At 39.8% G+C, this 23,761-nt stretch overlaps 1 protein-coding gene across 7 annotated transcripts in view; it reads right to left on the minus strand.

Annotated features, from left to right (window-relative positions):
- PEX5L (peroxisomal biogenesis factor 5 like) overlaps window positions 1-23,761 on the minus strand; it is a 190,934-nt gene that overhangs the window by 48,059 nt on the left and 119,114 nt on the right. For all 7 annotated transcript variants that reach the window (XM_060100062.1, XM_060100064.1, XM_060100061.1 and 4 more), the window contains one exon: window positions 17,606-17,701. In XM_060100062.1, the coding sequence (XP_059956045.1) occupies window positions 17,606-17,701 (96 nt within the window). The remainder of the gene's footprint in view (window positions 1-17,605; window positions 17,702-23,761) is intronic.

Consider the following 23,761-nt stretch of genomic DNA (forward strand, 5'->3'; position numbering starts at 1 on the left):
AGCTTTTCTTGAAGAAGTGTTAACAGTCCCTTATCTTGAAGCCATAAATTCATTTACTTCTGATGAGTTGTGTAAGTTTCACTGGGAACAAGGAGATTTAAATTTTAGATCCACTAATGTTATTAGACTTGGGAAATTTTACTTAAAATCTCTGGAGAAGGCAACATTATGTACAGAAAGCCACTGTCCTCGGACCTGCAAGGCTTGGGTTTGAATTCTGACTATTGCTACTTACTAACGTATTGGGGAATTTCTCCACCTACAAATGGATTACTAGTATTTAACTCAAGATTATTTTGAGAATGAAATGTGATAGCCTATTTGCGAAACTCAGTACAGGCTTGACAAATAACAGATACTTAATAGTGTTATAGCAAAGTAGGATAACAGCAAATAAAGATATCTCAGGGGCTTCCCTGGTGGTGCAGTGGTTGAGAGTCCACCTGCTGATACAGGGGACGCGGGTTCGTGCCCCGGTCCGGTCCGGGAGGATCCCACATGCCGCGAAGTGGCTGGGCCCGTGAGCCATGGCCGCTGAGCCTGCACGTCCGGAGCCTGTGCTCCGCAGTGGGAGAGGCCACAACGGTGAGAGGCCCGCGTACCGCCAAAAAAAAAAAAAAAAAAAATCTCAAAAATAAGGGATTTGAAAAATAAATAATTTAACCAATGTATTGATTCATTTCACTAAGAACACTTTACATATATATGTGTGTGTATACACACACACACACACATATATATATATATAGAGAGAGAGTCTTATCCAGCCCACTCCCCCAGTGTACTGATATAGCTTGCTCTATAATTACAGGCGCTTAAGGAGAAAAAAGTTTTCAACACAGGCTATAAAATGTATTGGTTGTTATGGAGACCGTAGTCCCTAAACTAATCAGCAAATCTAGAATCTGATAATCTTGTTGAGGGAAGAGGCTTTCTCCTTTGAGAAGAGAAAATCTACTCTTTCTGGTAGAAGAGGTGGGGATTCATTCTGGCAGGTGATATATTATTGGGTAATGGTACTGACTTTCCTTTCCCTTTGGCCTTGAGGTAAGGAAACATAATGACGTGACTTCTAAATAAGATTCACAAATTTGTTTGCAAAATCAGGTATAGATGAAAAAGCAATTGACATAAATTAATATTTTTTTCAGTAAAGACTTAATTGTCCCTAGACTTTTGTATTGTTCTTTTCTTCAAAATACTCTAATTCAGCATCATGTTTTTTACATTAAAAATGTAAGTGGGATACAACACTCAGTCTAGTTTTTACAAAATCATAAACATTGTTATTTGGTCAAGTTTTCCCAAAGAAAATAGGGCAGAAATGTCCAAATGAGTGTTAGACTATCAAATTATGCTATTGTGCTTATGTCTTATATTGAAGAGAATAAATAGAATTCTTTGAGTACATTCAACAGAAGGTTGAATTATATCAATACTTTTCAATGCCACATAAAATCACATAAATTCTATACTTTTCCTTCATTTGCACTGAGCACGGTTTGTGACTACATCTCAGTGCGCCATTCTGGGGAGTGGAGACATAACAGTAAACACGACAAAGTCCCCACACTCATGGAGTTTCCAGTCTAGTAGAAGGATATGGTACATAGATAAATAATATAAATTCAGATGGTTATTAATACCTTGAGAAGTAATTACATAGGACAATTATGGATGACCTCTTTTAGAAGACTTCTTTTAGTGATCAAGGAAGACCTCTTAAAGGGGGTGACACGTGAGCTGAGACTTAAACAACCCAGGCAAGAGCATTCTGGACAGAGAATATGGAGATGGGCATGAGCTTGGAGGGATGAAGGAACGGAAAATCCAGTGTGGCTAAAATGTCCTATGGGATAGGGAGGAGGGACAAGAGGGAATGACAGCAGGGGTCAGATCATGTCCTGTGGACCATAAATAAGGACTTTGGATCTCATTTTATTTGTGATGGGAAACTACTGGCAGATTTCAACTGCCATTATTGGCAGGGAAGTAACAGGATCTGATGTACCCTTTGAGAAGAGAACTTACAGTTCTCCAGGGGAGCAAGACTGGAAGCTGGGAGACAAGGTAGGAGGCTGTGGCAGTGGTTTGGGCCAGGGATGCTGCTGGTGTAAAGGAAGTCGTGAGCGGGGGAGATAATAGATGTAGTTGGATTTCTTTAGTTTGGTCATTATTCCAGCAGGTCTTCTTGCTGGATTGGCTGTGAGGCTGTAGGGAAAGGAAGGGCATCTTCCAGGACTTTGGTTTGAGCAGATTGTGGTGCTATTACTGAAGTGGAGTAGGCACTGGTTTGGAATGGGAGATGAAGAGTTTTTTTTTTTTTTTTTTTGCAGTACGCGGGCCTCTCACCGTTGTGGCCTCTCCCACTGCGGAGCACAGGCTCCGGACGCGCAGGCTCAGCGGCCATGGCTCACGGGCCCAGTCGCTCCGTGGCATGTGGGATCTTCCTGGACCGGGGCACGAACCCGCGTCCCCTGCATCGGCAGTTGGACTCCCAACCACTGTGCCACCAGGGAAGCCCCGAAGAGTTCATTTTTTGACATGTTATGCATACACTGGATACTAGAACCCAAGTGGCAGTATCAGTAGGCAATTAGATCTCTGGGGAGAAGTCAAGGTTGAAAAATCAGATTGAGAGCCATCAGAGTATAGGTGGTATTTACATCCACGGGACCGAAAGAGATGGCTAAGGAGAAAATGTAGATGGGGAAGAGAGAAGGAGCAAGAGCTGTGTCCTGGGGCTCTGTAATATACACAGAGGAGCCAGCAAAGGAGACTGGGGAGGAAGGGCCTGTGAGGCAGGAGAAAACCAGTATCTAGCACAACGCACTGCTTGGCACATAATACACATTCCATACAAATCTGCTGGAGGAAAGCATGAATGATCTGGCTTCTGCCTCCTCTGCCTGCCTCTTCATCTCATCTCCCACTGCTCCTCCAGGCCCACCCTGCATTCTAACCATACCCAATGACGCCCACACGTCCTCAATGCAAAGACACTCATCTATGCCTCTGTGCGTTTGCACGTTTTCTTCCCTCTGCTTTGAATGCCTTCTCCCTTCTGCTCGTACTCCTTTTTTAAACTGTGAGCGTGATGCCTGCTCTTGGAAAACCTTCTCTGTCCCTGTATTAGGATTCTTCATTATCTTCCACCAGATTCTGAGCTAGCTGAAGGGAAAGATAGTTCTCTCTCATTTCGGTATCTCTAGTGCCTAATGTAGAGTCTGAAAATAATAGTCACCTAACAAGTGTAATGTTTTTTAAAACAAACACATGATGGCACCATTCAATCTTTGAGGATCAATTCAACTTCCTAGGCGACTTTACATTCTCCCTAGTTTATGTATTATCCCCCAAACTCTATGAGCAGGTTTCTGGTTAGTTTACCAAACCCACAGAACGAAGTGGCACAGCATGTTCACAGCTCTCTACTTGTGCTTATTTTACTGAAACAGAAGATGCCTTCTGTTCTGTGCACATCTCATCCATATTTTATACAAGAGAAACCTCCTTTGACAAGGCTTTAGAAACATCACCATTTCACCACAGAGACAATGTAGATATCAACAGTGTAGAAGAGATAAAAAGCATACAGCATGGTTCAAAGTCATATCATAAAGCTTCCTTAAGCAGTCAGTATCATTCAGTGGATTCATGTAAAATGCTCCTGTTGTTTTGAAAATATTTCAAAGATCCTATAAAGGTTGTGAAAAAGTCCAATGAATCGGAATAATTTTAGTGGATCACAATGCTGCTCAATCAATCTCATGTTTAACAATGAGGCAGTGTTACACATGCACCATCAATTTCTCAAAGTGGCTGCTAAAACACAGATGTGACACAGCTGTGATGTAGAACCAATCCCTTCTATACAGTTCAGATTTCATCAGGACCCTGTACCCAGAAATCTGTAACCAGGATAGGCAACTGTTTCTATTTTCATTTGCAAACGAACAGCACATAACAAGACTAAGAAAGGTTCACATCAAATAGTCATAAATATACAAAGAACAAAGTTAGCCGTGGAGCTAGTGTTCAGAGCTAAAATAGGAGCCTACTTAAGAAAAATTTTAAAAGAGGGCTCTTGTCCCTGTCATTAATCCTTCCTGAATCCTGGTACAATTGTAAAGAGTATCAAACCATATTTTTTCAGCATGGGAAAGAATTATCTTGTAAATGGCACAGTATTTTCAGTCGTTTTAGTTGAACCTTAAGTATTTGTCCAGAACATGTCTTGTGACATATCCCTTGTAATTCGTTTTGTTGAAATCTGTTAACTTCAGTAAGTATACTAATAAAGGAAGGAAAAACACTAGAGTGATAGAGAAAATGTGGGAAGAAGGCTAAGAAAAACAGTAAAAACATGAAAGGAATATTCAACCAATAATAAAATATATATAAACTATAAAACATATTATAAATTATATAACTCAGTGGCCAATTAAGATGATAAAGGACAGACAGAAATGGGAAAAAAGTGAAAAGACAAATATATATTCAGTAGGTAAAAAAGGAAGAGGATTGCTTATTTACTAAAAATATGCTTCAATCCTAGTGGTATCTTCTTTTTGAAATTATTATTCCCAGGTTTAAAAAAAATTAAAGGTTGAAAATATACTGTCCTTAAGAACGTCACAGGAACACAGATCTAGGAATGATGTTGGCAGAAACTGGAAAGTATACTCTGGGTGATAGAGCAGTTAAGTAATCTTGCATTTCTCCCTCACCATTAGAACCTTGACAAGGAACTTGTTAGGTAAAGATCTCGTGATTAGAGAATTTACTTAGAGGTGAAAAATAACTGAATCTAGCGATGTAAGTTCATGCAAGGAATTCAGCAACAAATCCAATCAGAACTAGGTGCTCTCTTTTCCCATAATGGCTTAAATTGCTGCAGTAGGAATTTAGATTAGACATAAGGAAATATATTCTGATTGAAATGATTGTAAGACACTGAAATGGGTCACCTAGGAAAGTTTTGGAATATTATTTCCTAGCAACTGCTAAAAATAGAACTGATACTCAGGGATGGCCATAGGCAAATGTGAAGAATCATAGATTCACAGATCGTGACAGCAGAAGACAGCCTTAGAAATCATCAAATCCAGAGGTTCCTAAATTTGTCTTCACAGTGAATCATCTGGGGGGATCTTTTCAAAATTTCCAAACCCAGGCCACAGCCAGGGCCACTGCAATCACAGTACCTTGGAGTGGGACAGGCATCAGTATTTTGGGAAGCTCCCCAGGTATTTCCAGTGGGCAGCCTAATTAGGGTATAATGGATCTAATGAATGGTCTCATGTTACAGATAAAGAAATTGAGGCACAGAAAAGGAAAAGGACTTTTCCAAGCCTGCCAGGGCAGTGAATGGCCCAGGAGTAATAGAGCCCAAGTCTTCTGGCCATGATCTGACACACAGGGCATATTTTAAGGAAAAAAAAAAAAACACCCAAACAACTTATTTTACATTTATGAAATCAATATCTATATCATTATAATTTAAAAAACCCATTGAAATTGCCAATGAAAATTAATAATCTCTCAATCTCACTATCCAGAGATGTTTTTAATTACTGTTGATACCTTTGTATTTCCTTCCACTCTTTTCTCAAAGTTCATGTGTACTTTTAAAATTTTGTAAAAGTTAGGATCATCCCTCTGAGCACGGCAGTAGGCTTTCTGGAAATCCAGGGAGCTAGAGGTACTGATGGCGTTGGGCGATGCTGGGGCAGACTGCTGCCATCTTCCCCCCATCCCGTGATGGACACACAGCATGAGGCCCCATCTTTCCTGACACCTGCATTTAGCCTGAGAACCAAATGGATTCAGGATGGACTATGTAAGTTCTTCCTGAGTACAGACACAAAGCCCAAGTGTAAAAGGCCTTCCTTGTGGACTTAGTGTCACCAACAGCTGCACATCCATATTAGAGATTCTAGAGAAGCTGCATTTGTTTCCACTCATGTGGCCACTTCACTTCCATTGTGCTTGGGATCCTTGCCTGAACAAGTCAGGACCTCACCTAAATTTACAGTGGTCTGTGTGTATTTGTATGTATGTGCGTATGTGTGCATGTGTGTGTGTATTCTTAGCCATCCAAAATAATAATGCAAAGCTATTATTTTGAATGGGGTAAATCTTTATCACTGATCCAAATAATCATTGTGATTTGGTGGATCCATAAAATCAAACTTCACTAATGAAAGAAATAATTCCAATCTTGAAGTCCATGTTGTATTATTGCCAACTGGCCAATTAAAACTTAAACCTAATTTATGAGGTGACTTAAATCTGATGCTCATAATTGAATGTCTGTTCAGAACAGGTAGAGAATGAATGCTTTAGTATCAAAAGCCAGCTTATTTTGAAAAGGAAGATTCTCTTTAGAATACCAGATGAGTCATAAGAAATGATTTAGACAAGGAAGTGGTAACTTGAAATGGAGCTTTCGCAAGTGTGTTCTTTACATCAATGGCTTCGATAAACACCGTTGCCATCACAGAAACACATCTCAGTTTGTTTGTTTGTTTGTTTGTTTTTGCAGTACGCAGGCCTCTCACTGTTGTGGTCTCTCCCATTGCGGAGTACAGGCTCCGAACACGCAGGCTCAGTGGCCATGGCCCATGGGCTCAGCCACTCCGCGGCATGTGGGACCCTCCCGGACCAGGGCACGAACCCGCGCCCCCTGTATCAGCAGGCGGACTCTCAACCACTGCACCACCAGGGAAGCCCCACATCTCAGTTTAATAAGGGGATTGGTTTTACTTATTCTGTGAAAATGAAATACTTTTTCACAATTAGGTTTAAGGGTAGAGTGATCTATCTACTTTCCTTCTGTAGTCAGATCGGTAGTCAATCTTGTATATGTCTGCATTTTCACTCCAGAGCCATGCAAGACACAGAAATAGAACATTTGACTGCCCACTCTTTTTCTATGACTGCCCAAGCTTTTTGATATAGGAAGCAATTGGTGTTAATAACCATAATATTCTGATCTGGGGGATTAACTTGAGGTTATTTATTTATCCATTTTTATTCTTTGGGTATAAGGTAACTAGGATGGGGTATCCTGGTAAACCTTTTATTCTCAGATTTCACCTTGCAATTCAGTTTTTCATGGGAAATCAAATTCATCTCCAATTATTTGCATGTGGCTCATGTATGATATTGACAATTTCTAGCTATGTTTTAATACCTCTCTGCCTTTTACTTTCTCTCCATGCCTCTAGCCCTCTTGGTCCATTAAATATAGCTGTGAGGTCAGGGATTGATGTATATTTCAAATAATACCAAGTCACTTTAATATAAATTAAAACCAATATATTAAAGAAGTCTCATGTAAGAAAAACACATCTCTAAACTAAATTCCAATTTTGAGTAGTTTTTAATATTGTTTACTATCTGAATTCAGAAGTTCCTCCCTTTATCAACAGCTCCAAGGTAATGTGCAAATGTGGGTTCCAGTTCTGCCTGCCAGTAATCAGCAGTGTTTGCTTGGGCAAGTCCGTTAGTGTCTCTGGATTTCAGCCCCTTCTCTACAGTGATGAGGTGGGCCCTATGAATACCTGGCATGAAGCATAAACTCTAAAATGGCCTGTGACATCTCTCACAGTTCAGTACCAGAGGTTCCAGAGAAGACTGGGCATCTCTGGAAATGTCATTAAGATCTGTGATGGTTAATTTTATGTGTCAACTTGACTGGCCCATAGAGTACCCAGACATTTGGTTAAACATTTCTGTGTGTCTGTTTCTATATGAGGTTAGCATTTGAATTGGTAGACTGAGTAAAGCAGTGGCCCTCTCCAATGCAGGTCGCCATCACCTAATCCAGTGAGGGCCTGAATAGAACAAAAAGGCAGAGGAAGGGAGAATTCTTTCTACTTGTCTCCTTGAGCTGGGACATTGGTCTTCTATATTCAGACTGGGACTTATACCATTGGCTCTCCTGGTCCTCAGGCCTTTGGATTTGGACTGAAACTACACCACCAGCTTTCTGGGTCTCCAGCTTTCAGATGGCAGACTGTGGAACTTCTCAGCCTCCATAACTGTGTGAGCTAATTCCTTATAGTAAATCTCAGTCTCTGTCTGTCTTTCTTTATATCCTACTGGTTCTGTTTCTCTGGAGAACACTGACTAACACAAGATCTAAGAGGCTGATGGTTGACCATCTGGGAGGAGGAAGAAGGACTGGTTACCCTCATGGAAAAGAACCACTTTCTTAACAGGAATTATTTATGTATGGAACATCAACTGTGTACCATCATTGTGTGGTATATTATATGCCCTAGTCAAATGAATAAAGGAAATTCACTTCACCCACAGGGAGTTTACGGATTCTTTACAGAACTCTGTAGGGTTGTGTGTTTGATGTTCTACTTATTAAACCAAAGAGAAGTATACGTGTTTGTCATCAAAAAAGAGATATATCTCATCATCCAGTATTTTGATTTTATGAAAACCTTTTGAAACCAACATGGGCAGATAGCTCTACTGACCTGAATATAGCATTAAAGACTAGAATTATTTTAACCCCTGACTTCAGTAATTGACAAAAATAAGGGATTTAACCTGCAGATCTCATTTTTGTTCCTTTTCAATAAACCAGGATTAATAATATTCAACATTTCAAGAAGTTTTATAGAATAGTGATGATTGGTTTATATGGCAGAGAATTGCTAATCAAGAGATGGGGTTTTGAAGACATAGAAAACAAATTTATGGTTACCAAAGGGGAAAGGGGGGAGAGGGGTAAATTAGGAGTTTGGGATTAGCAGACACAAACTACTATATAAAACAGATAAACAACAAGGTCCTACTGCATAGCACAGGGAACTATAGTCAATATCCCATAGTAAACCATAATGGAAAAGAGTATGAAAAAGAATATATATGTGTGTGTGTGTATAACTGAATCACTTTGCTGTACACCAGAAACTAACACAAAATTGTAAATCAACTATACTTCAATTAGAAAAAAAGTGATGGGGTTTTGTATGTTCCAGATAAATAGACTTACATTATTCCTCCTACAGAAATAAAATTCCTAGTAAATTATTTAATAGTTGGTCCTAAAAGTAAAAAAAATCCAGGAGAGAGAAAGAGATATTGAGAGAGAGGCTTTCTAATATTCTTCCAAATATCAGAGCTGGAGGGTACCTGTGGCAGAGACTGCTAGCTGTCAGTCAAAATACACTTTCCTTTCTTCTGTGGTGGTAGAACTGTGGCCGTTTCCCAGCCTCCCTTGCAGTTTGGGGCATGGGTGGTGGTGGAGTGATGTGTTCGACTAAGCTTCAGCCAGTGGAGTGTGAGCAGATGAGATCTGGGCCAGAGCTTTTAGGAAGGTGGGCCTGCCTCCTTCAAGCTCTCCTTCCCCTGGTGGGGGCTGGAGAAACAACACACTTGTGACTTGGCTTTGACCATGCAGGGGAGGATAATATCCTAAGGGGTCGAGGGGAAACAAATGGCAAGGAACCTGGGACCCTGAATGGTGGCATTGAGCAGATCTGCCTGCTAGTCTGTGTGTTAAGGGAATTTATCCTAGCTACTTTTTGGTCTGGAGCTTGTCTGCAAATATGATGGTCTAGAAGACCAATCTGTGGATAACTGAAGTTTTGTTAGAATGGGTCAAGTCACTACTATATATAAAATAGGTAACCAATAAGGACCTACTATATAGCACAAGGAACTCTACTCAATGCTCTGTAATGGCCTGTATGGGAAAAGAACCTAAAAGAGAGGATACATGTATATGTATGACAGACTCACTTCGCTGTACACCTGAAACTAACACAACATTGTAAATTAACTATACCCCAATAAAAATAATTTAAAAAAAGGGTCAAGTCAAAGATTTTATTACTTTGGTATTTACACAATGGATATCAAGGGAGAGTGAAAGAATACAGTAACTGTTCAAAACACCGACTTAAATTATGCATGGACTCTAAATATCTCTCTTCCTTTAAATAGATTACTTATCCTTAAATTTATCTCAGACCATCCTACATGTCTTTATACTTTCACCCATTTCACCTATGTGGGTTTATCATGAGTCACTTGACATTAAGTCTCATCTATGCTTCATATCGTTTTTGAGAATCAACTTTTCTTTGTTTAAAATGGAAGGATATTGACTCATTATGAGATCAACATTGCCAGTTTCCCAATGAACTCACAACACATCTAATCTTTATGTGATCTATCTACACTTTGACGTGGGAAGCATGTTAGCTAACATGACGTGCTAAGCTTTAGGAAATCTGTATCTTAAGAAGTTAACCTCAAGATTCCTTCAATATTGCCCAAAGAATGTTTCCATATATTTTCAGAAGATTTTCTTTTTTGAATATTGAATCTAAGTCAGAATGATTTAAGTAGTGTTTAATCCATTAATCTCTTCCACCTACTTCGAAGAGGTGACACTGTCATAGAAAGCAAGAGAAAATATGAGGGGGTGGTAGAGACAGATAATTTTCTTGGTAGGCAGGCACCCAAGTCAGAAGTTTCTTACATGATCCTATATTAACAAAAGGAGTTCAAGAATAGTCTCCAATTCCCTTCAGTCATTTAATATTTCTGAGGTGCCTATCAGATGTTACATTGTTTTGAACATGACATTTCCTAGTTAAACTTAGAGATAAAGAAGGTCACTCACATTTCCAGACCAAGGAATTTCTAGTTAGCATTAAACTGTTTCACTAACCTTGTTCTTAAACAGTAATTACCAATTTGTCGGTGCTTTTTCATATAGTGCTGCTGAGGGAAAGTTAGCCTGGAGTCTGAAGGAGAGTTATCTTGAGAGCTATGTCCTTTGAGATAGGACATAGAAATGGGAAGTTAGGAGGTAGCTTTCAATGATGCTTGTCAAGCACAAAGTTCATCTTCTGTTAGTAAGTTAGTGACATTTCTTAAACACACATTAAAGAAGAGATACTAAGGTGAAATAAATGCATTAGAGGAATAAGTTGCTAATATGTTCATTTATTTATCCAGCAAAAGTTTGTGGCACCTCGTTCTGTACCAGCCTCTCTGAAAGGTGCTAAGAACATAAAGATAAGACACTGTCCCACCTGTAAGAGTTCAAAATCTCCACGTGGAGATGAATGTGTAAATCCACAATAACTATACCAGGGGTCCGAAACCCCCCGGCCATGGACTGGTACCAGTCTATGGCCTGTTAGGAACCGGGCCTCACAGCAGGAAGTGAACAGCAGGTGAGCAAAGCTTCACCTGTATCTACAGCCACTCCCCATCGCTTGCATTACTGCCTGAGCTCTGCCTCCTGTCAGCATTATGGTGAGTTGTATAATTATTCCATTATAAATTTCAATGTAATAATAATAAAGTACACAATAGATGTAATGCACTTGAATCATCTCAAAACTATCCCCCTGCAAAGCCTGGTCCATGGAAAAATTGTCTTCCACAAAACCGGTCCCTGGTGTCAAAAAGGCTGGGGACCGCTGAACTATACCATGGGATAAACTGTGCTTGATGATCTCCTGAGCTGCAAAATACCTGCAATTCTTCCAGATCTTTAAGGGCAGAGCTATCTTACTCAATTTACTATTCCTAGCACCTAGCCCAGTGCCTGGCCCACAGAAGGAGTTTCAAACATGTCTGATGAATTTGTTGCTACATCCAGTTTATTTTGAAGGCTAAGGCACCTAGAGAGACTAACTAGCTAAACACAGTGCCAGATGCTGGCTGGCTCTTTCCCTCCGTGCTGACAGTGAAAAGAGGTATTTTTGATGTGTGGTTGCAGGTGTGCTGCCGGCCCACGTGACCTCCTCTCTCCTCTGTTGACGCAGCACAGGTCGCTCTAGGGATCTCCGTTCCTGAGCCCCTGGGGCTCCTTCCCTGCTTCTCACTTCTGTGCCTCCCAGTGCATCTTTCCCAGAGACCTGTTGTAGCTGACAGCGTGTTTAGGCTGCTGGCTAGGAAGAAAATCCAGGAGGAAGTATGGAGGAAACTCCTTCAGGGAAGAGGCATTTTTTTTAAAGCCCCAAAGAGAAGTATTTGGCTCTTTGTCCTAAAATTACAATATGCTGAGCCGAGATGAATTTGCAGTGATAAAATATAAGATATGTAGGCAAAAAGCTTCATCCACATAAGGCCTCACGAGATCTAACCGTTCAACCTGGGCTTAAGCAATGTTAGTCTTTGCACATAAACAGGTTCCCAGGTCACATAAGATATACAATAAATGTGCACATGGTGTTAGTTGTCTTTAGTAGAAGAGATGGAATTCCCTAACACCATACACAAAGATAAACTCAAAATGGATTAAAGACCTAAATGTAAGGCCAGACACTATTAAACTCTTAGAGGAAAACATAGGCAGAACACTCCATGACATAAATCACAGCAAGATCCTTTTTGACCCACTTCCTAGAGAAAGGGAAATAAAAACAAAAATAAACACACAAATGGGACCTAATGAAACTTCAAAGCTTTTACACAGCAAAGGAAACCATAAACAAGACAAAAGACAACCCTCAGAATGGGAGAAAATATTTGCAAATGAAGCAACTGACAAAGGATTAATCTCTAAAATTTACAAGCAGCTCATGCAGCTCAATATCCAAAAAACAAACAACCCAATCCAAAAATGGGCAGAAGACCTAAATAGACATTTCTCCAAAGAAGATATACAGATTGCCAACAAACACATGAAAAAATGCTCAACATCATTAATCATTAGAGAAATGCAAATCAAAACTACAATGAGATATCATCTCACACCAGTCAGAATGGCCATCATCAAAAAATCTACAAACAATAAATGCTGGAGAGGGTGTGGAGAAAAAGGAACCCTCTTGCACTGTTGGTGGGAATGTGAATTGGTACAGCCACTATGGAGAACAGTATGGAGGTTCCTTAAAAAACTAAAAATAGAACTACCATATGACCCAGCAATCCCACTACTGGGCATGTACCCATGCCATAACCATAATTCAAAAAGAATCATGTACCAAAATGTTCACTGCAGCTCTGTTTACAATAGCCAGGACATGGAAGCAACCTAAGTGTCCATCGACAGATGAATGGATAAAGAAGATGTGGCACATACATACAATGGAATATTACTCAGCCATAAAAAGAAACGAAATTGAGTTATTTGTAGTGAGGTGGATGGACCTAGAGTCTGTCATACAGAGTGAAGTAAGTCAGAAAGAGAAAAACAAATACCATATGCTAACACATATATATGGAATCTAAAAAAAGAAAAAAATGGTCATGAAGAATTTAGGGGCAAGATGGGAATAAAGACAGACTTACTAGAGAATGGACTTCATGATATGGGGAGGGGGAAGGGTAAGCTGGGACAAAGTGAGAGAGTGGCATGGACATATATACACTACCAAACGTAAAATAGATAGCTAGTGGGAAGCAGCCGCATAGCACAGGGAGATCAGCTTGGTGGTTTGTGACCACCTAGAGGGGTGGGATAAAGAGGGTGGGAGGGAGGGAGACGCAAGAGGGAAGAGATATGGGGATATATGTATATGTATTAACTGATTCACTTTGTTATAAAGCAGAAACTAACACACCATTGTAAAGCAGTTATTCTCCAATAAAGATGTTAAAAAAAATCAGTCCCTCTGCTCACGTCTGTTTAAACATCTGTCAAAATAATAACTGTTTTTAAAAAAAAAAAAAACAGAGTGGGGACAGCAGGCAATGAGGCTGTTGCGCAAGAGGAATAGAGAGCGCAACAGTGCCCCTGGAGCTTGTGATGGGATTAGGCGCAGAAGGAGGACCAGGTGCCAGGTCATGAGGCAGGATGATGACCAAAAAAATATGAGGGTTTAAGATGGAATAGAATGTGAAATAGAAGGAATATTGGAATCAGTGATATAAGAATGGAGACTTTGGGAAAATTCAACTTGCTCCAGGCATGGTTTTCATCTGGGTCTTACTAGTGTTTAGAACAGTCTCTGATGAAGCCAATCTGTGGTGCCATTCTTTATTGGTCTTGAAATGAAGAATGTAGCACTTCTAGTTCTCTTAAGAATCTTAGACTCTAGTATAGTGTCTATAGTTTACCACTTTTTCCTTGATTACCAACGTAATACATGTTTATGATAGAACATTTGGAAAATATAGATAGCTAATGGAAGAAATCACTCCAAATCCAGCCACCCAAGGATAACTACTGTTAAGGTTTGGGCACAGACTCTCTTTATACTTATACAGTGCAGTGATTCAGAATATGGGCTCTGGAGTCTGGGTGAAAATCATGACTTTGTAACTTGCTAAACGAGAGTTGTTCATTTTCAGCCTATCTTAATTGCTTATAAAATGCCACATAACTGTCTGCAATATCTTTAAGCCTCAGTTTTCTCATCTGAAGAATGAGAATAGTAATATTACCTTCCTCATAAGACTGCGGTGAGGATTAAATGAGAATCCACGCAAAGCTCCCGAGGTAGTGCCTGGCACACAGTATGTATTCTAACATGTTAGGTATTAAGCTACTATCATTTTACGAAGTTGGGGTCATATTGTAAAACTGTCAGTAAATAAATTATTCCAATTATCACTAGACATTTTTATATGATGTTAAATGTTTTTCTATGATGTAGTTTTTAATGGTTACATAGCATTTTATTGTAGAGATAATAACTTAGTTAATTCTCTGTAATGGGACACTTGAGCTATTCCCAAATTTTCACTATTTAAAAAAATTCTACAGATAAAATGTTGCAAACTTTCATGATTATTTCTCTAGCATAAATTCTAAGAAGTGGCTGGGTCAAGGGGCATGTATATTTCCAAGACTCGGATCCGTTTTATTATGTCTTCTACTATGGATTTAGATTAAACCCTGGATAAGAATAATGCTGGAAAGTAAGTAGTTCACATATGTGTGCAGTTTTGAAGGTCTGATTTACCATCAGCTTAGTGAAACATAACCCCTGCCCCCATATGTCGCGCCTATTTTCTCCACACCTGTTCACACCTTCCAGGTCAGCATCATCCTCCCTCATTCCTTAAGGAAGCTTCTCAGCTCCAGGCTTCCAGCTGAGCAAATGTGCTTACAATTTTCTGCTTTGCTGGGAATTCTGTACTTACCATTCACTTCACTTGAAGATACAAATGTATAGCATTCTTAGTATATTAGACATCCAAGCCCCTCATCTTATAATGAAGAAACTAAAGTAGAAGGGAGCAAATGTCTTGTCTGAGTTGGTCATCTGGTCCATGCCATTGTTAGACAACTACTCAAAGCTAGCTCATTCCTTTATCTCTTGTACCTAGTTCAGCAGCCAGCACATATAGATAGCCAGGAATGTTTGCTGAATGACTACTTCAAGTAACAAAGCATTTTAGGATTTTGCAGCTGGAAAGGACCATACAGGTGTGGAAAAATGAGACTTATATTGGTTAATCAGATGTTTGTTGTTATTTAGTTATTAGCAACAAGTTAGAATAACAACTCTGGTCTCTCAATTCCAAAGAGACAAGGAGAAGCCAGGAGAAAACAAGGCTTCCTGGGGTGAATGGGCGTCATGGAGAGAAGGGATTCACCTAATTTTGCCTTGTTCCAGAGAGGGCAAAGCCAGGGGTAAGAAAACCGGTAGTTGCTTGAAGGCCAATTTCAGCCTAATTCAGGGAAGAGCTTTAATTGTTAGGATTGTGCAAAACTGAAACAGGTTTTCTTGAAAAGAAGTGAGTTGCCCTTAATTGAAAATGTTCAAGTAGAAACAGGGTATATTTGAATAAATAATTTGTCAAGTATGTTTGAAAAGAAAAAAAATTGTTTTGTATGCCTGGTTGGGATAGATGACTTCTAAGGTCTCTACCAAAACTAAGATTAAGTGATTTTATGAATAGATAGATACACAGATGGACAATTTTTTCCTTGTTGATATGTTACTTTGTAACTAAGTCTTTGTAATTAAGTTTTGAGTTTGAACTCATTGTCTCATTATAAATGGGACCAGAGAAACTAACATACCACTGTAAGCAATTATACTCCAATAAAGATGTTAAAAAAAATAAAAATAAATGGGACCAGATAAATTATAAAGTCTTTACTGCCCCAAGATTCTATGGTTCTAAATCATCTTCTTTTTAATGCTAATTCAGTGTCCTATACACAGTAGGAGCTGAAAAGAAACTTAAATTAGCTCTTAAGTCTGGAAAAATCTACATTTAAAATAAACTGAGCTACAGGCCCCATGCAGTTGAACAACTTGATTGAACTCAGCTGGTCTCAATCAAATCAGCTGATCACGTTCAAGAGCACTAAATATGCCTTAACTTTTATTTTAATTAAAAAGGTTAAAATTAAAAGAAGAAATTTGGGTGGATTGTATTGTGATGAGATAAAAGTGTTCTCTTATTAGGTTTCTGAATGATGATAGGAAATTTGGCTGGAATTATTTCCTAGAATATAAAGAATCTTTTTAATATTAAATTGCAAGTATGATTTAATTGCACTTCAAGTATGGAGTTACTGAAAGACTGCCCGTAGTATAATAATTTCATCTAAATTCTAGAGGTAAGATGGCCACATAAATGAACCATATTACAGGAATACTTTCAATTTTCAAGATTTCACATCAGTAATAGAAATAGAGGTCCTGGCAGGTTCATACTTGGGTTGGGTGAAAAGCTCAACTCTCAAACAGTCTTCTAACAAAGCTTTGGTGAGAATCATAGATGGCACCTGTGATGCACTCTTTGTGCTTTTACCCAGGAAGGAAATGCATAAAAAACAGCAAAGGATGCTTTTTTTTGTCTTCCCTTTTCCCTTTCTTTCCTCCTTCTCTCTCCATCTCTCTTTAGAAGGCTAAATAAGGAAAGTAATGTTCAAATTAAATGTTTCATTTGATTTATCAACATTGTCATTGTTTTGGACACCCTTAACAGTAAAAAAAAAAAAAAAAAAAATATGGCTCAAGTCAAGATGGGCTATCCATTGATTAGAATATCTCAGCCTTGCCTTTTCCCCCAACCCAGTTAGGAAAATGTATACTATTTCAGGGGTAGTAAAACCTTCTATGTTTCAGACATTGTGCTAGATGCCAGAGAGATAAAAACATCAGGCATAAACCCTGGCTTCACAGAAGCATAGCAAATGCATAGCATAGGTTCATCATGGGATACACGCAAGACTCAGAGCTTTCTGACCCAAGACTCCAGAAGTCACTGCTAATCTACCACAGAATTGGCATAATAGATGACATCTATTAGTCACCCCGGGTGGGAAGTCAAAAGTTCTCTGGTGGGCTTCCCTGGTGGCGCAGTGGTTGGGAGTCCGCCTGCCGATGCAGGGGGCACGAGTTCGTGCCCCGGTCCGGGAAAATCCCACATGCCGAGGAGCGGCTAGGCCCGTGAGCCATGGCCGCTGAGCCTGTGCGTCCGGAGCCTGTGATCCGCAACGGGAGAGGCCACAACAGTGAGAGGCCCGCGTACCGCAAAAAAAAAAAAAAAAGAAAAGAAAAAAAGAAAAGTTCTCCGGTAACACGTCTCATTCTAACAATCATAGTCATGATTACTTCATGTTTATAAAGACCCATTTAATATGTATCCTGCTGAAGTTTGATTTTTTTGAATTCCACTCTCAGAAACATGAAACAGAAAAACATACCTCCACTGCTGCTTTTGCCCTTTCAAATTCCTCTTCTAAGGAGTGGTTTCTGGAAAGCAATGCACTTCCCCAGCGCTGTTCTTTGGTCAGTCGAGCCTGAAATAAACCAAACACATGGCGTTATCATTTCGGAATCACATAATACAAAAATGCAAATATTTTTCCTTTTCCCATAGTCCCCTAGAGTTTAAGAAGCACCTGCAACTGATGCCATTTTTGGAGTACTTTGCAAGCATGAGGGTATCCAAACTGAGAGGGTGCATGCATGCATCTTTGAACAGTGAGTCTCAGCCCTGGTCGTATTAAAAACAACGCCCAGGCCCAACCTCCCAAAGACCTCACTTTTCATTGGTCTTTGTTCAAGGCATTGCTATTTTAGTAAGTCTCCCCATGTGATTCTAATATGCAGCTAAGGTGGAGAATCTCTATTAGTAGGCTAAACCTGTAAGCTGATGTTCGAGCTTTCAGCTTGTTAGGAGGACCAGCCTCAGGTGAAACTGTGAAAGTTGCAGACATGGAAGGTAGCTGCTAGGTCTTTCTCCTTATACTCAGCTGAGCTTCGTGCCGAATTCTCTTTCCTTTGCCGTATCTCTACTGGCACACATCTGTCTCACGTCCCATTTGCTCAGGACATTGCTCTCTGCTCAATAATAGTCACTTAGATAAAATCATGTCTGGGAATGCCAACTGCTTTGTCACAATTAACAGGCAATGTGATATACATCTTAACTTAGCTAAATGCAAATACTTCCAGAAGACCCCCCACAAAGAGTTTGCTGGAATTTAAAAAATGTTATTATTTTAAATTTCACAAACAATGAATACATTCTTTTTGAAAAAAATTTAATCATGGAAAATAAGAGGTGTAATTCTAGACCTTTTTTCTTTGAAGTTACATATATTTATGCACCCATAGATAGAATATCGCAACGTGTTTCAAAAAGCTTTTTGAAACATAAATGGTATGCTGTTCTGTGGTTTAGTTTTTTCTACTCAACAATGTACCTTGGAGAGTCTCCAAATTTTGTACTTACAGATCTACCTCAGTCTTTCCCCAGGGATTTCCTAGTAAGTATATACGGTACTTTGATTAGAGCTCTATGAGTATTCAGTGTTTCGATTTTTCTCCATGTAACTGCTTGCTTTCTTTTCTTTTTTTTATTTTACAACTTTATTGGAGTATAATTGCTTCACAATGGTGTGTTAGTTTCTGCTTTATAACAAAGTGAATCAGTTATACATATACATCTGTTCCCATATCCCTTCCCTCTTGCGTCTCCCTATCCCACCCCTACAGGCAGTCACAAAGCACCGATCTGATCTCCCTGTGCTATGCTTGCTTTCTTCTCTGTCTTCTTTCTCTGCTGTGAGGTCCAAGTGGATAAGACTTTGTCTGATAACTTTTGTACTGCCCCATCCCAAGCCCAGGGCCTGACAAGTGATGCATGCCCCAAGGATGCCTGTGGATGGACTGCGGGAGGAGGGATTGCCCTGCTAAGGCAGCTAGGCCTGGGGAGAAGGAGGAGAGAGGCTTGGAGTGGAGTCCCCTGCCCCCTTCCATTGCAGGGCAGGTGTGGCTCCTCGGCCAGGTGGTACATTGCTGTCCTGCAGGGATGCTCAACCTCCACTTCTATGGGAATTACTTGAACAGGCTTGTGTCCCACCCCAGACCAACGAAGTGACCTCTGAAGGTGGGGCCCAGGAATTAAATTAAGTTTGAAAATTAAATTAAGTTTGAAAAGCTCCTGTGGTGATTTTGAAGAGTAGTCATGTTTGAGAACCAAAACTATAGTGAAACTTTGCTCTTCACCCAGCACTTACCATCTATTCCACTCAGCTGTTTTTCATTCCTTCTCCACCATCCCTGGTCCTCAAGAGGAACCCCCCCTCTTTAATGATTATACAGTGGGAATACTAGGGCTCACTAAATGCCAGATGCTGCTTCAAGTCCTTTACTTACTATAACTCATGTTGTCTTTTCAGCAGCCTGAGGTGGGTCCTACCATTAACTCCATGACTTTGAGGCACATAGAGCAATTAAGTAATTAATTAAAACTTGACCCTAGTCTCACAGCTAGTTAAGTGGTAGGACTGGTGCTTCTGGGCCATGTGCCTAACCACTGGACACACTGCCTCTCACAGGAGGCTGTGCTCAACTGGCCATTTTAGGAAGATGCAAAATATAGAAAAACTGGCCCTTGGAGATTCATGCATGGTTGAGGGTGTTAGCCAAGAAGCTGTCTAAAAGAGTGTGGGCTGAAAATAAAAATAAAGTAATTATTAGGAAAATTTCTGAGCATAAATAACAGTCTTAGACTGCATTTTGCTTTAATGAATGTGAAAGGTTAATTTATTTGAACATTAATATATGTTTTCTCCTCCTTGACGTATTTATTCCTTGCTGTATCCCTGGCGTCTCCTGCAAATAGTTGGTGCTCCATAAATAATCAGCAAATATTGGTTGAAAATATGCTGTTAGGGAATATATGAATGACTGAATTAAAGATATTTCTCTCAAGGTCTCCTGGCCAGTCTGGAGTCTAAGGAGGGTTTATAGGAGATTGGCAGGGACTTGTTTTTTTGTCCTGTGCCTGGAGTGGCAGAGCTCTGTGCTAGCAAGCCCTGGTTCTGGGGGTGGGGAGTGGCTGCAGGATGCCCAGGTGGGGTGCCTAGTAAAGAGCAAGGCCTGTGAGCAGCTCAGGGTTGAGACCTCTGGAGCAGCGCCTGTGGTCTGAAATAGGAGGGCCATGAGGGCAGGTTGGGGCCTGCCCTGGCATCAATGCCTTGCTCTCTGGTGGGCCAGGCCCAGTGGCCATCACGAACAAGCATCCTCCCTTATTCTCTGGGCCCTGTGGAAGCTACTACCTTTTTCTAACCCAGACAATCGAGGCAGGAAGGGGGAGATTGATACAGGTTCCAGAGATTGGAATGTGAACATATCTTTTGGGGGGCCACCATTCAGCCCACTTCAACCCTCCTCTGACACCCTTGGGTGACAATATATTTGATTAACAAATATAAAGGTGCAGATGATTTATAACCTTTTAGAATTGATAGCTTGTTCGGGTGTTATAGCCTGGTAGAGAAGTTAACCCCAAAGATGACAGGACTTTACTGTCGTGTAGAAAGTTAATCAATCTTACATCTAACTTGGTAAACTTATTTTGGCATTTCTTGCCCAACTGGCTATATACATCTCTGTTCCTTAATCCTTTGCCTTTGGAACCAACTCTTTTGTCTTCCTGCTGGTTCCTTCATGAATGAAATAAACAAATAAATTTTAAAAAATGTGGGCACATAGTAAGAAATAAACTTTGTGCATTTATATAATAATGTCATGAATGACATTAGGAGAAGAAAGAGAAAGCACTAATATTTTTTCCCAAGGCACCTCCTTTTATTAGAGGCACTTTTCACCAGTGAAATATGATCTGCCTTTCCTGTGAAGCCTGACCTAACAGGACTCCATTACTGTCACTGGCTTCCCTTCAGCAATGTTTTACGACCCAAGTGGATTATGAATCACAGGATGCAAAGCATACCATATATCAGGAAGAAGAGGAAAATCTCTCTCTCGGGATTCTAGACTTAACAGTTCATATTCTCTTTACTGCCTAAAACAGCAAGTGTAAATAGAATCTTACTGTGCAAATGAAATTTTATTTTGATAGTACAGTTACTATTTAGGTAAGTGCTGTTTTCCACTTTGTTAGAAAAGCTTTATGCTATTACTGATTCAAATATTATCTACCTCACATTTTAAAGACATTTATTTTGCCCAAGGAAGCATAAAGTAAATGTTATAAAATATAAGAAGGTAGTGAATGTAAACAGAGGCAGTTTTCAAGCTGAGAGTAGTATACATCTAAAGGTTCTGAGACTTTTTAGTAACTCAGCAGTGTGCCCAGACATGCTGATTTAGGACTGAGAATGAAATATAGACTATAACACATAGTAAAGATCAGCCTTCTTTTCGAACAACACTTTTTTTAAAAATTTACATCTAATTTCATGACAGGCAAAACTGTAATATGGGAAGACATAAAAATAATGCTTGTAAACTGCAGGTATTTCTTAGTACTTAACTAGAGGAATGATAAACAGGACAGTTACACCTGTAAGTCTGAGTTGCAGTTATTTTGGTAGCACAATGACTATAATTGCAGTTCTTAAGCTTTAGCATGCATTGGAATCACCTGGAGGTCATGTTCAACCACCGTTTGCAGGGTTCCACGCCCATGGGTTTCTGAGACAGTAGGCGTGGGGTGGGCCTAGAATCGTCTTTTCTAACAAGTTCCCAGGTGATGCTGATACTGCTGGTCCAGGGACCACACTGTGAGAACTTCTGATCCAAAAATCGACATTATGTGCACGTAGGTGGAACTCTGGAGTTCACAAATATACTCTGATATAGGCATTTCTTTTCTTCTTTGCATGATTTTGAAAAATGCTCCACAGTTAACAGCAACCTCCTGGAAATGCCTTGGCTTTAAAAACAGCATTTTAATTGGTTTAAGCTAATTGGATTTTAGGGTATTACAGTCTCCAAAGAAGAAAGCATTTAATTCCCCCAGCTGTTGATTGCACTGAATGATCGGCACTAGGTGAAGGGAAAGAAGAAGGAATTAAATAACCCTAAAAATAATATTATGCTTTTTTCTCTTTATTCAAAATTATGACTGTGATCAAAATTATGATTTGCAAATGACTGTATTTGTGGCTGTCATTGTCCTAGCATAATTTTGTTGGCTATCCTCTGTAGCAGTTGTTGATAGCTTTTCATACAATTGCTAGAGATCTTCCACAGAAACACATTTTTAAAAAGCTCAGCATCTTTCCAAAAGAAATTGAAGGAGAAAAGGGATCTGCTTAACTGTAGAAAAGAAAAATGTAACAACTAGCAGACCTTATATAACGGCCATTAAAAGCATACTCTCGGGCTTCCCTGGTGGCGCAGTGGCTGAGAGTCCGCCTGCCGATGCAGGGGACACGGGTTCGTGCCCCGGTCTGGGAAGATCCCACATGCCGCGGAACAGCTGGGCCTGTGAGCCATGGCCGCTGAGCCTGTGCGTCTGGAGCCAGTGCTCCGCAACAGGAGAGGCCACAACAGTGAGAGGCTCGCGTACCGCAAAAAAAAAAAAAAAAAAAAAGCATACTCTCTGAAGTCAGACTGCCTGGGGTCAAATCCTGGTTTGCCATTTCCTATTAATGGTGACCTTGGACAAATTAATCTCTATAATCCTCAGGTTTTTTTTTTCTTTTTTTTTGTCTGTGTCATGCGGACTATGGTATCTTAATTCACAAACCCCAGGGCCCTTGGCAGTGAAAGCATGGAGTCCTAACCACTGGACCGCCAGGGAATTCCTAATTCTCAGTATTCTCATCTGCCAAGTGTATATTCACTTACGGAGTCCGTATAAGATTCAAGTGCAATAATTCATGTAAATAATACACACAAAATGCTCAGTACATAGTAAGTGCTCAATAAAATTGGCTTTTGGGACTTCCCTGGGAGTCCAGTGGTTAAGACTACACCTTCCCAATGCAGGGGGCACAGGTTTGATCCCTGGTTGGGGAACTAAGATCCTGCACGTCGACGACATGGCCAAAAAAAGTAAAATAAACAACAAAAAAATTGGCTTTTGTTATTATCATTTTTCTGGTTAGTGCTTATCAGGTGTGACTTTGGAAATTCATTTAAAAAATCTGTGTTTAGAACACTTTTGTTTAGTGGTTTTTACAGACTAGTTGGACTCATGCTAGAAGAGATCATCTGAACACTTGCCTCATTAAGATGGTCAGGATATTTTTTCTTAATCAGTCAACAGACATTTATCATTGAAAGCATACAAAAAACCTGTACCTTATGTGTCAAGAGCAAATTCCCAAAGTTTTGTGCAAAGGTGGGCAGCACATGATTCCCATCTTCCTCCAACTATGAAATTCTATGTTATGGAACATCAACGCAAGTCAGGGCTGATTTTTAAAGGGGATGGACAGTCTATTAGCATACATAACTAAAAATTATTTTTGGAACTAGCCTCAAAATGATAAAAGAATAAAAATTTGTCCTTTTTTTCTGTCCTTTAACCATTAGCTTCTACTTTTGAATTTTGTAATTTGACAAACATTTTGTTTCTCCTTTTTGTTAGCATC

Source organism: Mesoplodon densirostris, chromosome 5 (genome assembly GCF_025265405.1).
Source record: "Mesoplodon densirostris isolate mMesDen1 chromosome 5, mMesDen1 primary haplotype, whole genome shotgun sequence".
NCBI lineage: Eukaryota > Metazoa > Chordata > Mammalia > Artiodactyla > Ziphiidae > Mesoplodon > Mesoplodon densirostris.